This window comes from Cyanistes caeruleus, chromosome 9 (assembly GCF_971803275.1).
Source record: "Cyanistes caeruleus chromosome 9, bCyaCae1.hap1.1, whole genome shotgun sequence".
NCBI classification, from domain to species: Eukaryota; Metazoa; Chordata; class Aves; order Passeriformes; family Paridae; genus Cyanistes; species Cyanistes caeruleus.
The window spans coordinates 20,388,059-20,404,639 of record NC_141709.1 but is presented as its reverse complement, the minus strand read 5'-3'; the positions used below and the strand labels follow the sequence as shown (position 1 = coordinate 20,404,639).

At 42.5% G+C, this 16,581-nt stretch overlaps 1 protein-coding gene and 1 long non-coding RNA gene across 2 annotated transcripts; one reads left to right on the top strand and one right to left on the bottom strand.

Annotated features, from left to right (window-relative positions):
* The first annotated feature begins 4,231 nt into the window (after positions 1-4,231).
* LOC111922205 (uncharacterized) lies at positions 4,232-11,245 on the top strand. Its single transcript, XR_002860429.2, has 3 exons — positions 4,232-4,550; positions 5,660-5,811; positions 11,091-11,245. It is a non-coding gene; the product is annotated as an uncharacterized LOC111922205 (long non-coding RNA).
* A 1,653-nt stretch (positions 11,246-12,898) lies between these two features.
* C9H1orf52 (chromosome 9 C1orf52 homolog) lies at positions 12,899-15,403 on the bottom strand. Its single transcript, XM_086901542.1, has 3 exons — positions 15,072-15,403; positions 14,775-14,982; positions 12,899-13,608 (listed from the first exon to the last, which is right to left on the bottom strand). The coding sequence occupies exons 1-3, from the start codon at positions 15,327-15,329 to the stop codon at positions 13,520-13,522; spliced, it is 555 nt and encodes a 184-aa protein (XP_086757668.1). The 5' UTR covers positions 15,330-15,403; the 3' UTR covers positions 12,899-13,519.
* Positions 15,404-16,581: the final 1,178 nt, after the last annotated feature.

Genomic DNA, 16,581 nt, shown 5'->3' with positions numbered 1-16,581 from the left:
TGTAATATATTTGGCCAAAAAAAAACCAGTTTCAAACTTTTGCTCAAAACATCAGAAGGTTCTCTGTGAAGGAAATGAAATCACTAAATAAGCATTTCTCTGTCTATTTTGTCCTATGTCATTAGGCCAGGACCATAGCTGTGGTCCTGCCATTTCTGCCCCAGGAGGACAGAGAAGAAGCAGAGTTCTCATCCATGTCCACCTGTGCTCCATCTTTCTCCTTGGCCTTGTGCCTTCACAAAGTTTCCACCACCATTCAGGCTCTCACAGAATTTGGTTGTTAATCCAAATTTAGATTAAATGTAATATTTGTGATTCTCATCCCCTACCTAGCTGGAGCTACAAGGTTTTCAGGCTGTGTCCTTTAGCAGCCCCAGTTAATGTTGAACAGGAGCTTGTAACACCTACAGCTCCTTAGCACAGCTGGCTCTGCCAGGCCACCCAACACAGCCCAGGAGATGTTCCAGGGCACATCTATCATAAATCACATTATGCTCAGGGCCTTAAAGCATGCTGCATATGCAGAAATTTTTTATTAAACATTCTAAATTGAAAAACTAAAAACTTACAACACTGCAAGAATATATTGAATGACTTTCAGTTACCTATTATCAGCCAAAAAAATGCCAGATTAGGGCAGTTAATGAGCATCTTTGTAAAAACTTTCAAAAAACAGATTCCCCTTTCTTCCACTTCTACCATTAGAAATAGTGGTTTTTCAAATCATTAACTTCCAAACTCTTGAGTTCTACATGAGAGCAAAGTATAAGAGACTTCTAAATGTGATATGAGGAAAAGCAATATATAGAAAGGTGGAAACATCCTTAAATTGAAAGACTGGTCCTTTTTAAGAACTGTCTATAGTGTGCTGTGCTCAAAGTACTTGACTTAAATAATTACAAGGATGCCTCAAAGATGTGTTTTCATAATCTTAAATTTTAAGTAACAGATGTTTTTGTAGGAAAAATCTGGCAATGACTTTTGCAAGATGAAAGGACCTAGTCCATTTTTCTCTTTTATATAATCTAAATAATTTTATTACTCAAAAAACTTTACATGTGTGCATGTAAGATAAATTCATTATAGATATCCTGTATATTACAAAGCCAAAATAAATGGGGGGAAGAAAAAGCCAGAGAAACACAGCATATCACCTCGGGCTGCTGAGAGATCTGTGGAATTTCATATGTGAAATATTCTCTTCTTTCTCTCCACTGTGTGTGAATCAAACAGAGCAATTAGAGACGTTAATGGTGAGGAACCATGGAGGGGTTTTTTTGCATGTCCTGGAGTGCACCTATCAAGTAAAACTGTGTTTCATCAGAGAAAAAGGTCTTTCTGCTTTGGACAGCCAGTATAGAATACATGTTTTGACCTGATGAGCTTTCTTGACTTGTAAAGAGCAGTGCAGCAGGGAGATTAATACTTGAGCCAGCTGGCTGCAGCGGGGAAAGTCCCTTATTTGCAAATTTACCAGAGTTGCTGCCTACCATCTGCTGACAGCTTGCTCCCAGCACTCACTCACTGCTGTGATAACAAGGAATGGCAAAAGCACAGCAGCTCATGGGAAGGTGCTGTGGTCAAGCTTCTTTTAATTATTGATGACCATCATAACATTCAGTCACTCCTGGGAGACAAAACAGAATCCATGAAAATGGAGGTGAAAAACAGATTTACATTCTCATTTGTGCTCCCTTAATCACACATGTCCTCCTTTTGCTCATATTCAAATCAATCTGGGTTTAAGTATTTCAGGTTATATGGTCCTATTATTATCCCAACGACCTCACCAGTCATGTGGTCATGTAGTTAGGAAGCATTTCCAAGCATTTAACCCAAATGCTAGTCAGCTGTTCTCTCATCATGTCTCATGATGTATTGGTGTAATTTCCTGCTGGTCTTTTATGGCTGCTCAGACCATGGCACATGGTCCCGGGTGGCACCTTTCCCTGCTCAGCCTAGCAAACCACACCGCTGGAGGCAGAGGTGACACCAGGACACTGGCACAGGGACCACCAGCCAGTCCTGCATGAGTTCTTCTGAGCTTCCAGGAATATTAGCTGACAATAAAATATATATTCAAATGCAATTTACTCTTTTAAATAACTGAATATCAGTTTACTATTCATTTTGAAATATTGTCTCCATGGAACGTCAATATGTCTCAGCTGATCAAGTATTCAGAAAAGGCTACAAATGCTTCTGTGCTTTCTCTAGTGGGCACTCACAGTAAGGGCACTCTTCAGGTGAGATCTATTAAAGAAGTGTGAGCTATTGAAAATATTCAAAATATTTACATTCTTTAGTGGATAGAAGCACTACTTTATCCTAATCTCTCCTCTAATTACTTGAGTTTCCAGCTATGCAACAGTATAATCTGTGTAATGTTCACAACAAAGACCCACAGCATTTTAATACAACAAATTGCACAGGGATATCACAATACTGGGGATTCTGAAAGATCATGTACATCTAATATATTACATTGATTTTTCGGTGTATATTTCTCCTTATTTAACTCCTCGACTTTGCTTCTCAGTGCTAAAATTTGTTTCTTAAATGTCATATTCTTCTCCAGAATAACAAGACTCCCTGGTATACAAAAACAATAATTTAAAGTTAAGCTTCTGGGTTTTTTACATTGAGCTCTGAGATTTAAAATGATGCATTTTAAAATCTATTTTTGGATGGGTTTAACTTTGTATATTTCCAAACACCAGCTTCTGCTCTGAAACATCATGTGCAAGGTAATTTTCAGTTTTCTTCCACTTTTGTCTGACAAATTCCCCTGTTGTCTATATATGAAATAAACACATTTAACCTGGATATACTGAGTGTAAAAACAGAATTTGCATGGGAGGGACAAGGGCTGAGGGAAGTCTGAAACTAAAATTACTCCAAGTAGCTTATTCAAACTGTGTTTCCAAGGTGACAAAAAACCCTTTATTGCAAGGTTGCTCATTTATGTTGTACAGTTGCCAGGATTTTGATCTAATTTTTAGTGCTGAAGAACTAAAATGATCCCACTTCTTCCCAAAATAAAACCCAACCAAACACAACAGAACAGATTTTAACTGTGTGGTGGGTTCTGTCTTCACAACCAGCAACAAAAGAAAATCAGGTCAAATTGTGAAGATGCCAATTTTAGCATCCCTTTAGATGATATGTTCCCAAATTGCACATTCTAATCCTGCATCCAGTTCATCAGGTGTCACAGGCAAAAATATGCACTGAGACCCCATTACCAGTTTACCTTTCTGAGCTGGCACCTTGCACACACGTGTGACAGGCAGGACCCCACCTGGGCAGCCATTGGTGCAGCAAAGCAGGCTGAGAAAGGAAAACCCTGAGGAAACAAACCCTGAACATGCTTCTTCAGATCTTCATACATGTATTTCAGGAACAAAAGAAGCCTAAGCAAACACCAGAGACTGCCTCATGCACAGCTCTGTGAGCAATCCCAAGACTGATCAGTTCAGCCACACTACTGAGGCACTAAAGTGAATATTTTGTTAACTATTGTATCAAGTCTCAGAGCTTTAACACCTAATTATCATCAACATCTTGTCTCAGGATTCAAAGCCCTCTTTTGCACAGCACATTGTCCTTCTTCATGGACAAAAACTGGAATGATCCTTTTTCTTCCCCAGTCCTGTTCCTTCCTCCTATCCACATCTTCCTCTCATAGAAAGCACTCCAAAATTTGACTTCAGAGTCATCTTCCCCCTCCACTTTGCCTGCTTCTGAAACACAAGAAATCAATTAATGCTCTAGGCTAGTGTATTTTTCCTTTCTAAAGAATATAGGGGCTCAATGAAGACACTTAGATTTACCTGCTTTACCTGAAAACCCCAGAGAATGATGCTGCCCCTAGTTTTACCTCCTGTCTTCCCCTCTCTTACTCTTTCATGGCTGAGGTTTGGGACACTGGGACAAGTGCCATGACACAGCTCCATAGAAGGTTAATTTCCTGAAGTGGACCTTCCCCATCTCTAGACCTCACATCCACAGCAGTGCTCACACACCTGTCCCTTAGGCCTTCAGAGGGGCTTTGCCCATAACACTCCCAGGGCCCTGAGCTTTGCCACTCACAGGGGCAGAGCCCTATCTAGATAAGAAAATGGGTTTATCAGTCTTTTGTCTGTCAGTTACTTAAAACAGTCTTAACAGTCAGCAACCTCTGAAAACAGCCAGCTTTACTGATCATTCCAATGGAAACCTATCCCTTCAGGATTCAATGTGCCCAAGGAGGCAACACACAGGGCTGGTTCTGCTGACTGCCCCCACCTCCTCTGCCCACCCAGTGAAAACCAGCTTGTGACTCATAAAGGCATCCTGGTCTCCCGTGGTGTTTCTGGTTCCACACACCATTTGAGAAGGACATCAGTTGTTACGAAGGACTGCTTCCCAAGCAGGCATTTCCTTTGCTGCTGACAGGCATGAGCTCTGTTACTTCTCATGCTCAGGCTGCTGTTGCCTGAGAGACCAGAACAAACTGAAGAAGAATCTGCACGTCCCAGGCACCAGGATTTCCTACAGAACTGATTGATGTTTATATCTTTCACCACTAAGAGGTCATCACGTTGTAGCCACTGGAGACTACTGCAAGGCAAGACAGCCAGTATTGGAGTGAGCCCCCATTGCTTGTGCAGAGGCAAGAGGAACTGCAGGCGTGATGCTTGAGTGCTGCTCATGTGCTGCAGGAAGCGAGACGGACACACAGGGACACACAGGGAGCAGGACATCAGTGTCCAGTTGCTCCATGGGCCTGCCTGTCCTCCCAGGTGACATGTAGGACAGCAGCTGCCCCTGCTTCGCTAATTTGGGGTGCTTCCCAAAAGCCTGAAGTCAAACTACTTGTCATTCACTGCGCTAAGTCTTGCCAGAATTTAGTGTGCAATGCTTAGGAATCCCAGTATGAAATGTTCCCAAAACATCAAAGAAACAGTGAATTATCTATTTTAATATGTCTGATTCAGCAAACACCATGGAGCCAAGTGTCTACCTCAAAGCACACTGCATGTGGTGTTTCTGTCTGAAAAGCACATCCATCTCCCCTACCTGTCCATAGGAGATTACAGGGAAGGAAGTTCCTGAGGCTTTTAGCCAGTCAACAGGGGCAGGCCCTGCCTTATTAATGCAGCTATGACACTGCAAATCTGTGCACCTCAGCCCCTGCTGCACTGGCTTCTGCTCTCCCTGGTAGCTTTGTATACAAAATACATATATTTTAAAGTACATTCACAAGTGTTAACCCAAAGCAGAATTATTTTTGCCTGTCAGCAAAGAACATCTGGAAATGATCAATCTCTCTCCACCTTGCCCAAATGTCTTCAGGCAGAAATTAATCTTTTAAGACATCTATATTAAAATGAAAAAATGCATTTGTAAGCTTGCAAAATTCAGTTAAGTTTTCCTGAGAAAAATGCATAGAAGGGTAAAGGAACCCATTCTTTATAGGAGTGAAAAATCCCTACAAATCCCTTTCCTTACTCTGCTGCAAAGTGCACAACAAGGCATCAGCCTCCATCAAGAAACAGAGGCTCACTGCTATTGTCCTGGCACTTTAAATTCACATGTGCAATTAGCTCATAGACAGCAGACTTTCCATTGCCTGTGGTGGGATTAATACATAGCTGAATTTCATCCACACGTGTAGATTCTTGCAGGAATGAGTGCAGCATCTCTGAGGAGAAATGTTACCATTTGGGGAACCCACAAGCAATGATCAGTGCTGCAATTTGCTCTCCTCCACCACCCTTTGTAATATAAGAAGCAGCGAATCAACTAATATGAAAGACACAATCTAAGGTGAGGAAAGAGCTGACTTTAGAAGATGATACTGGCGTGCTACCAAGAGCAGAAACATTGAAGATAGCTGTGTTTTCCCATCAGGGTGTATTTTGGGGGCAAAGGCGTGTGCTGGAGGGGCTGGGGTGCTGGGCGAGCAGGGCCCTCGCACGGGCAGGGTGTGCCTGCCCAAGTATTTCGGTTTGGAGCAGGAGGCGGCTTTTGAAGTGACTCTCCCTATCAGCCTGGCAGACTCCACTTTGGTTTCCAGAGTGCACCAGCTGGATTCCTTTCAGATGAAACTCAAATCAGAGGATGCACTCCAGGAGTGCATTGAATGCACTTGGACTGCTGCTGGGCGTTGCTGCTGTGGGAGCAAAGCCGAGCGAGCCCACAGCACAGACTAGGTCACGTTACAGGAGCTCTCCTGTTGTGCTGAGTGACTTACTAACACAAATGGAGCCACAGATTAAAGAGCATCCTTTAGCATGATACCAGAAATAGAACTGGTCACACAGAGCTTCCCCAAAACCCTATAGCATGAACCAGGAGAGTCAGTAAACCAACCATATTCTTATAAAAACAGAAAAGCTACTAATTTAGCAAACAAAAGCCATATGCAATATAATTGAAAGAACAAACAAATGTTCAAGATGGAACTGATCACCTGAAATGGATTTCTGCCCAAGTGTCAGGGAAGCAAATTTCCCAGCTGCTAGTATTTCTGGTTCTTAATGCTCAAGTGTGTATGCACAATCTGGGATATAAACACAGTTCTGATGGAAAATATGGGAGAGTTTCATGGGAATTAGTGCTGTTATTAAATGTGATAGTTTTTCAGGTTAACTTCCACAAAATGCTATTAAAATCTAATGGGTTTTTGCAGCATGAGAAGGAAAAGAAAAAAATCAGGGTCTACAACATATTCCCAATATAAACCAGCTGATTAATTTAAGCCCCTTCACATTATTTATTAAACTCTGAATTTCAGAGCAATCCATGAAGACAGCTGTGTCACCCCCAGCACTGCTGTCCTGCTGCAGCCAAAGCAGGCATCAAATGAAGTTTCCTACCATATGGCATATCCAGCCCTGGAAACATCTGCCCTATAAGCAAATCACATTAGGTGTTGTCACAGTGAATAAGACCATTATCTTTCAGATTTGTCTGTTGTGAAAAATTAAATAAGATCTTTTAATTAAACCCCTAAAAACATACAGTGGGTCGATTCCATCTCTAGGAATGCTTAACTCAAGTGTAATGTATACTTGAGTATAAGGTATTTTCATTCCTTTTGAATAGGCTTGAGAAAAAAAAGTTGGTTTTAGGGGCAAATTTAACTTCTAAGTGAACTGCAGGGTCTGAGTGTTATATGCTGTCCAGAGATATCCCAGTTCAGCAGCAATACAATTCTCAGCATAAGTACGTTCCAAGGAAACCTGGACACAGTGCACTGTAGCAGGTTCTGTGATCAGACAAGTTGACCTCAGAAATTATGTCTTTTGCTATTACTCTGCCATTTGGTCTAGAATTAGTTATTTTTTTTCTAAAACTGCATTAAGTGTTTTTATATTCCCTTGGCTATGCCACAACCAAAGAACCAAGGCAAATCCTGAGGTAAATCACATTTTATAACCCTGAATATGTCATCCTGAGCCACACACACCTGTGCTTACACAGGAGTCCTTGCTCTGTGTGAACACAGAACTATAGACCATGTACTTGCTGGAAAGGGCTATATGTTTCCCCAAAATTATGGAAGTTAAACTCTCTTGTTTAACTGCACATTTTTGCTGATTTCTACTGATTGACTAAAGCTTCAAGTTGCCAGCACAGGCACAGAAGGGCTGGTGGGGCTGGTTGCATCACTGTCTCCCCTTCCAGCAGTGTTTTAAAGCCAAGAGGTCTGACAGGAATGGTGTGGGCCTGGCTGGCCTGGGGCAGCCAATGGGCTGGGTCACCTTGGGAAGGCACATTCCAGCCTTATTTTTGTAACCTTCTAAGAAAGAAGGTTAGAAGTCCATGCTATTTTAAGAAAAATGCAACTTTTCAAAGCAAATTCTTCCTCACTTTCTTATTTTACAGAAAGAAGAGTTTTTCTTGAGTATTCTTAAATTTAAACCAACTATACCTTCTTCAAGCACAAGATCAAAAACCCTCTTTGGGCTTTTCTAAGTTAGAAACTTTGAAAGTCAGTAATTTGTCTGAAATAGATGTTTTAGCATGACATTTAAGCATTCATTATTTTCATACTGATTTTCACTGCTTTGTTGAGACAAATACATCTGACTAAAATTGTGTGCCAAATAATTTTTTTAATCATAATCTATCAATATAAGAATTATTTTTTTAAAGACAAAGGATTATGGTAACTCTCCCCACACAAGATTTAAAAATCATGTGAAATTTACAGTGCAAAAGCTGTTTAAAACACCTTTGTCTAGAGCAAGATATCAAGAAAGTAAACAAAATAGATGTGTACTGTTTCAAGAGACACTTAATCAAGCATTAGAAAGAAAATTAGAAGGGAATTGGGTTCTGCAGAGTAGAGCTGAGCTGCAGATGATTCAACAGGCTCTGTGCCAAGGGTAACAGAAGCGCTCTCTGCTGGAGCAGCACAGCTGGAAAACCTGCAAATGGCCTTTGTATAGATACTTAAAAAAGAGTAAGTTTTCAAGGGGAAACAGTATTTCATTACTATTGTCCAAGATCATGGTGACACAGCTGCCAGAGATACAGCTTCTTTACAGGGATCCAAGAGCCATGCACAAAGGTTCCTGGGAGAACAAGTCACCAATGGTAAGCAACCCTTAGATCTTGCACAAACCCCAGTATTCCTAACTATTAAAACAGTATGTTTTAAACTAGTCCTCGCCATTACCAACCTTGTAATTGCATTATATAATACAACTCTGAAACATGTCAGACAACATATAAATTCTTAGTCTCACAAAATACAATTTTATCAGTCCTAAGGAAGGGATTACCACAGAAAGTGACACATTTCTAGATCAGAAGCCTAAAAGAGGAACTTTTTTGTATGTGCAAAAAAAAAACCAAACACCTTTTTAGGTCTTAATTAATAGTAGTGATCCTTTCTGCAACAGATGTGAAATTAGTCTCTCACATTATCTGGCCTGGTTCCTCAAAACATCCCTCACCAGCCTGTGCCAGAGAGGTTTCTTTTTTACCAAAACTGGACCATGTTCTGCTTCCAACAGAAAGACTCCCCAATGACTTTTGCTGTGAGCCTGCTGCTGGCAGGGTTGTTGTTTGTTTGGTGGTTTGGTTTGAGGAGAGTGTGTTAATCCTCCCCTGAGAAGTGCTGTGGCTTAGGTTTAACTCCCCATTACACTTTCCTGGGGTTACTCCATATTAATCCTGTATTTGTTTTCGTATCACTCCATCTACAGCAAGAAACATGTGGTGGGAGAAGTTACAGGAAGGGATGGAAAATCAGGGTTTGCTCCAAAGAACAAGTTTACTTTGTTAGAATACAAGAAAATGCAGAGCTCTTGTGCTGCTCACCACTACAGCAAAGCAAATATGTCTTTGTCTTCTGAAGCTACCAAGACTAAAGCATTCTAAAGATGAAGACCACTTCATCTTCTAAATGAAGAGCCCTGATAAAATAATTTGATAAGGACTAAAAATGCTTATCTTCATTCATTGAATTCATTGCATTCTTCTGTCAATACAGCTCCACAGGCACTGGCTTCCCTGAAAATTCCTGCTTTTTACACAAGTGCCCTGAAGAAAGCAGTTCAAAGGAACCAGCAGCACAAATCCATTCCAATCTCTGCTCTGACTCTGCCTTCCAGCCCCAACTGTTCTCTGCACATTTCTAACAATGACACAAATCCTGTGGACTCCTCTGAAGATGATGTTGTTCCTTTTGGTCTGTGACACTCTCAGCATAAAGAACTAGCTCACTGCAATCTTTATACACTCATTATTCCTGCTACTTCTTGGTTCCTAATTATATGATTTTTAAACTCTTAGAAAGCAGCCCATTGCTACCAACATGTTTGTCTCAGAACTACTCCCTGAGATTCCCATGTCTCACAGGAAGCCTCCAGTGCAATGAAAACATTGCATTTCTTTTCAACAGTTTTCTGTATTCTGCCAACATTTTGTTGAACAGAAATCCTGCTTTTAATTCAGTCTTGACATTCTGAGACAGCCAGAGCCTGCCCAGCTAATCAGTGCCTCTTGCTACATCATTTGTTGAACTTCACTTCGGTCAGTGCAGCCAGAAAATGCCTTTGGCAGTAATGGAATCAGATTTCTTAGCAAGGTGCCTCCATTTGCTCAAGGGTTTTCTAATCACATCTTATGCTGGTGCTTTTGAGAGTTTTCCTCTGTAAGATTTGCCTTCCTGTGAATTACAGAGGGGCTAGCATCTCCTCCCAAGCATGCCTGGACAGCCATTCCCACTCAGCTGCTGCAAGAGCAACTGGCCTGCCAGCAAGCTCATCTCTGTAGGGCACTGGTACCACTGGTACCACCATGCTTGTGCCCAGGCCTGAGGGTCCTCGGATTTGTCCAGCTGTTTGGAAAACCTTTCAGATTTTTCCAGTCTTACAAGGAATTGTGGGTGTTCTTAAACAACATTTCTCCAAATGGAACTGCTGCACAGCTATAGCCATTTCCAGGGTCCCTTTCAACTGGTACAACCATTTATCCTACAGGAACACACAGTTCAGCAGTAATCATCTTCCATGCTTTTAAGACAGTCCTGCACTGTTCTCACATCCAATCCACACCCAAAGCAAAAGCACAAACATCTGCGACCAGTGGCCAAAGGGGCTTGGATAAACCTAACACATAAACAGGAACAAGAACCTTTCAAACCTGAAAAGAAAATCCAAATTTTATTGTGCTGAAAGCACTGAAAGCATTGCATCTTTTTGTCTTGATTTTGCCGTGATTCTCAAAGATTAGCAAGCTGGCAAAGGAACTTCCTGTCACCGGACTGAGCCAGCACTACACAGCTTCTCTTTCTCTCCACTGATAAAAACACTTCTTCCTGTGCTGACTCCAGCTTCACAATAAATGACTCTTTAAGGAACACACTACATTCCTCTGGATTTATTTTCGTATTGGCAGCACTAAGCTAATCACATACTATTTGTAAACAAATCGGCACTTCAAGAGCAGGAGTCTGCATCAAGAACAGAAACAGCACAGTAACAGAAGGATGCTTTGCCACAACCTGTCAGCTCTTCTGGGAAGGAGCATTGCCTACCATTATCCTCAACAGCTCTACTTTTATACTAACATTAATTCTTCTTTTCCAGATCATCCTGCATCTCTTGGAAAGCCAAGAACTGCAGCTGCTATTTTGCCCAGCATCTGAAGCAACACAATGTGCTCATTGCCAGTTAATTGCCTTCCAGGCACCATTTTTCTGATTTTGACAATATTTAAAGAGAATTTCCTCAACCGAAACCTGCATGCATTTTTTACTGTCTTTTTTTCCCCCATTACATATAATGATTGTAATCAAATTTGATTCATCATAAAAACAGTAGAATGATTAGTTAATAGAGCACTAATTTTCAGAGGCAATCTTCCCCATTTGTCAGCAGGGGTGTATGTTCACTGTCATGGGCTTCCCTCAAGAGACAATCCAGGATAAACTGTTCTATAGTAAGAGCTATTTTCTGAATATCTGAGCTATCAGTTTAAGTTTAGTTGGTGTTTACAGAACCAATCTACCCAAATAAGTCAGTTTCACACAGGCTCTCACAGCCTTGTTTCAGATGTCTTCAGAAAAAGGTGAAGAGTTGTTTGTGCCATTTTTCCTGAACAGGGAATCTGTTATAGTCACTGAAGAATGAAGATTCCCTTAATCTGCAAATAATACAATTAATTGTTCTTCTCCCAGGCTAGACATGCTGCTTTTCTCCTTGGAAAGTGAGTATCACATGGTGTTAAGATCAAGAAAACTGGATACTACATATACCACATGGTCTGAAAACAAAAAGAGCAATTGGAAGGATAACTTCCCGAGCTGCCCTGTGGAATAGAAGAGCAAAAAATAAATGGACAAAAGCCTCCTTGGTCACAGCAGTCATGGGAATGCATCCTATTTCCAGAGCTGGTGACATTAACCTTTAGCTGTAACACTCTTCAAGCAAACAGAACTACTGTAAGAGTCAAAAATGCAGATGGAGTATTTTGAGAAACCCTACAGAGAGCTGGCACTCCATAAACTTTGCCATGACAGTATCTCTCATCCTGGAGCTTGCCAGGATAGCGTCTGGTATCTGGGTTTGTGCTAGGAAAGGTGGGCATAGGGAAACCTCACCTGTGTCAAGTGCCATTTTCTGAACTGTTTCCAGACTAATGGCACAGAAAGGGGGAATATATCAGATTTGGCCCCACAGCCTGTGAAACTGGCAAGAAGTAGTTGCAGAGTCTGCAGAGTTGCAGGTAGACAAGGATCCGAAACAGCACTATCACACTGCCAAGTCTAGAATTGCGTAACTGCTTAACAACTTCATATATTCAATAAAAATTAATATATTGAATTTTCTATATATTGAGGTTAAAAAAATCTCTTAAAATCACTTAAAAAATATTAACATCGTATTTGCACATATGTATACAGAATCTGTTCTGCCAAAGTTAGTCCAAGACAGAAGGAAAATAGAAAACACGTATTTTTACATTACAATTTAATTACATATATCTCTATTAGTAGGTGCTAATCTCACTGCAGATTTTCTAAGGCACAGAATCTTTATCTGAAAATATACAGCAATCTTTTCTTCAGTCCAGTACAAGCTGGTACCTTGTCATATACAGACCCAAAAACCCATTCAGCACCATACCACAAATGCAACATATACTGACTAGCACTTTGAGAAGACTACCATTTGTACTGAAATAAATACAGTTTGGCAGCAAAGACTCTATCACAGCTTTGTCACAACTTTTGTCTACATAAATATCTTGATTCTATTTTCTGTTTCAGGAAGAATACATTAAATGCTTCAATTCTCCCTCAATCAGTTAGTCTCATGTTTCACTGATGAAAATACCATAACATCTAAATAAATAAATAAATAAATGAAACCATTAAACTCCATTTTTAGGTCCATTTTTTTTCAGTTTTTAGTTGTGTATTTATTTAAACAAAAAAGCCCTGAGGAATCTGTTAAGTCACACATCAGTGAATGGCATATAAACCAGAAGTCATTGCTCCTGTTCACCAAGCATGCAATGCAATATTTATACCACAGACGTTTTCAAATGTAGTTTTATTCCAGTGACTATCTGCAGTTTATACATATATTTAAAAACAACATTGTGTGAACATATCACAGACTAGTACCTAAAAAATCTTTAGTACATACTCCTTTATAAAAGGTTTTGACACAATGGAAAAGTCAGTCCAGAAAAACGCATGTTACCACGTTTCTTGATAAACAAAAGATTGTGAGGCCCTGTAACCTGCATAAGCACAAGTATCCATGGCAATGGATCTCTCTTCTAAATCCTTGTTTCAAATAAACAGGTTTAAATTTTGTTCAGTAAACAAGTTCTACCACAACACCGTCCGTTTAAATTTGTGCTTTCCAAAAGGCAAGCGAACTACAGAAAAAAAATTCCCTACCCAATACGAGGGAGAAATGCAGTAAACATGTATTTGTTTCCCATTCCAGCAGAGGAATCCAAGCTCCTTGAAATTCTCATTATGTCTAAATCCAAAATGGCCTGCTTATACCTTCTTCTTCTTCTTCTTCGCCTGCTCTCCAGACTCTACTTTACGTTTCTTGGCAGAAGCTGGTTCATCATCTTTTTCACCATCTTTAAATAAAAGAAAGAGTTAATCAACGTCAGCAAAGACAAAGTTTTTTCTTAAACACCATCCTGTCTCAGAACAACTGACTTAACCACACCTGAGATGGCTGGAAAAAAGACACTGTAGCATTAACTAACAACATCCTCATTTTTGTAATGCAGACAGTATGTAAACAAAGCAGGAATGGTTACTTTCTACTACCACAAACCACTGCAGGTAACTAAAGAGGCTTTATGATACTGTACAGTACCTGTTCCAAAAAATTAGTATTTGACTAGCTAACAGAAAAAGCTAGAAAATTACATTTTTGAAGCAGGAAATAATGTCAAGATCAATTAACCTTTTACCTTCTTCCTTTGCATGAAGGCTAAGAGAAAGGCATAGACAGGGGAAACATATAGAACACATGGAGCAAGACAAAAACTGCTACTGGGAAAGAACACCCAGAACCAAAAAACATGCAAGACAGCAAAAAAAAAAAAATCCTTCTTTTGGTAAAGCTTTTTTGACAACTTTACCAATGAATGAAAACATTATTTTGTGTTCTGAGAGCCCAGAATTTCTTCTGGTTCTGTTCTTGATTGTTGCTGGCTATTCTTTTTCTCCAGCATTAAAAAAACAAAAAATATTCCTCCTACCCATCGAGTATTTCTTTACTTCCTAAATTACCATTGCAGCTTGTACCATCATTGAAAGTGAAGAGGATAGTGAACATTTTCTTCAGCAATCTGTCCCGTGGACATCCTATTTGATTCATCTTTTGGACCCCAAGTTTTGCAAAGGTTATAAAAATAAACTGACCTACATCTACAGCTAAAGTCAACACAGCAGCACCTGAAGCTCTCACACCACCTTCTGTTTCAGCAGCACCATGACTGAACCTGTTGGTTTTATAGTGCTACAGACTCTAACGCTTCCCTGCTAATGACAGTGGCGGAGAGGAGCAGAGAGACTGCTCGAGGGTCTGCGCTGACTCCAGGAAAGCCAAAAGTCCGGCACCGCAGTGCACCCGTCCCTGCAGCCAGAGCGCTCCGCCCTTGGGCAGCAGTGGATGCAGGAGAAGCCAGCAGAGCTTCCTCCGGCCGGGCACGCAGGGAACCCGCCCGCCCAGCTGGCTCGGGAAGCACACCCAGCCCGTGCGAGGCACGGCCGCCTCAAGCCAGGGCCTCACCCGACTCCAGCAGCTCCTGCTCCTCGTCCGGCAGGAACTTGGCTTTGCCGGCCTGGCGGGGCGCGTCGTCGCCATTGTCCTCGTAGATGTTGGACCACTTTATGGCCATGTCGAGGGCGGGAGCCGGCGGCGGCGGCTTCTCGGGCGGGCTGTAGGTCTCCGGCGGGGGCACGGCGTTGCTCCTCCACACCTTGAACTCCCTGGGGGGCTGCGGGAGAGAGCAGAGCGCCCGTCACAGCGGCCCGCGCGGCTCGGGGCGGCCCGGCGCCGCCTCGGTTCACCCCGCGCCCCACGCACCTCCTCGGGCGCCCGCAGGACGCGGCTCTCCCAGTCGATCTCCTTGTTGAGCGGGTTGTAGAGGAAGGCGGGCGGCTGCGACACCCGACGGAAGAGCTCGTCGGGCGGCGGCAGCCGCGGCCGCCCCGGGCTGCCCCCCGAGGCCGCGCCGGCTCCCGGCGGGCGCTCGTCCGGCTGGGGCTCTTCGGGCTCCGAGTCGGAGCTGGAGCTGCCGTAGGCCGCGAAATAGCCCAGCGGGTCCTCCCCCTCCGCCGCCATGGCGGGGCCGCGCCTCGCACCGCCCGCGGAAACCGCGCCCGCGCCGAGGGTTCCGGGCCGCGGCTGCTCCGGGCCCGGCGGCCCTGGCGGAGGGAGCCGGGGCAGCCGCGGAGGCGGCGCTGCCGGGGCGGGCGGGCTCCCGCCGGGGCGCTTCCCCTCCAGTGACCAGACACCGAACAGCAGACACGAAACCCAGCCAACCTTCATTTCTGCCTTTTCACACCTGCGGGCCTACGTGGAGGGAAAACACGTTTTCCCTAATGTCTGATCACCGGCTCACCTAGGGCAGACACAGCACTGGCCATCACCCGTCCAGAAAGTATCTCTACCAAAACGATTTTTCAAATTTGTTGGACAAAGTACTAGACCTCCCTTGTGATTGACTCCTACGTACATTACTGCATCAGTTAAAGTAGTGGTGCTGTTCATACGGGGTGAAGCTGAGGCAGGGGAGGTTTAGGTTGGGTATCGGGAGAAGCTTTTTCACCCAGAGGCTGGCTGGGCACTGGAACAGCTCCCCAGGGCATCACAGCATCATCAGCCTGACAGGTTCAGGGGATGCCCTGTGCAGGGCTGGGAATTGGACTCAGGGGTCTTCGTGAGCCCCTTCCAACTCAGCATATTTTATGATTCTATATTCAGATTACTTATACTACCATAAGCAAGAAAATATCTGAGGAAGGGGTTTTGGTTTTACTGTGATCACTTCCCATACTTGTAAAGACAATAAACCATATCCAGCTGACCTCATAATCAATACCATGATCATTATTTTGAAGTAAGCCCTAGACACAAAGTCCAATGAAAACAAGCACTGAAGTGAGACACCACAGTGCCTGCCACATTTGCAAATTCTTTTTTGAGTCATGCTTCTCAGCACTCAAAGTTTTTGTTTCTTCCCTGCTATTAATAAAAATAAAAATCTTAATTTAAGAATGAAATCGAGACACACTCTTCTCACATCCGTAGGAAGCTGAGCAATAGAGTCATTTGAAAAAAAAGCAAGAATCACGTTAGTAATAGTAGTCACGAACTGCAGAAACTACTTAAGCAGCAGAGCTCTTGATTTCACATGCATGTTTTCCTTACAGACTGCTCTTGGTGCAGCCCTGCGGACACAGGCAGTTCACATTAAGTCAGACTTTCCACCAAAGACAAACCTCTCTATAAAGACAAGGAGAACAAAAGCCTCCTGCACACACAAAACCAAAACCACACATCAAGGTAACGGCATGAACTGCTCTTGCAACCT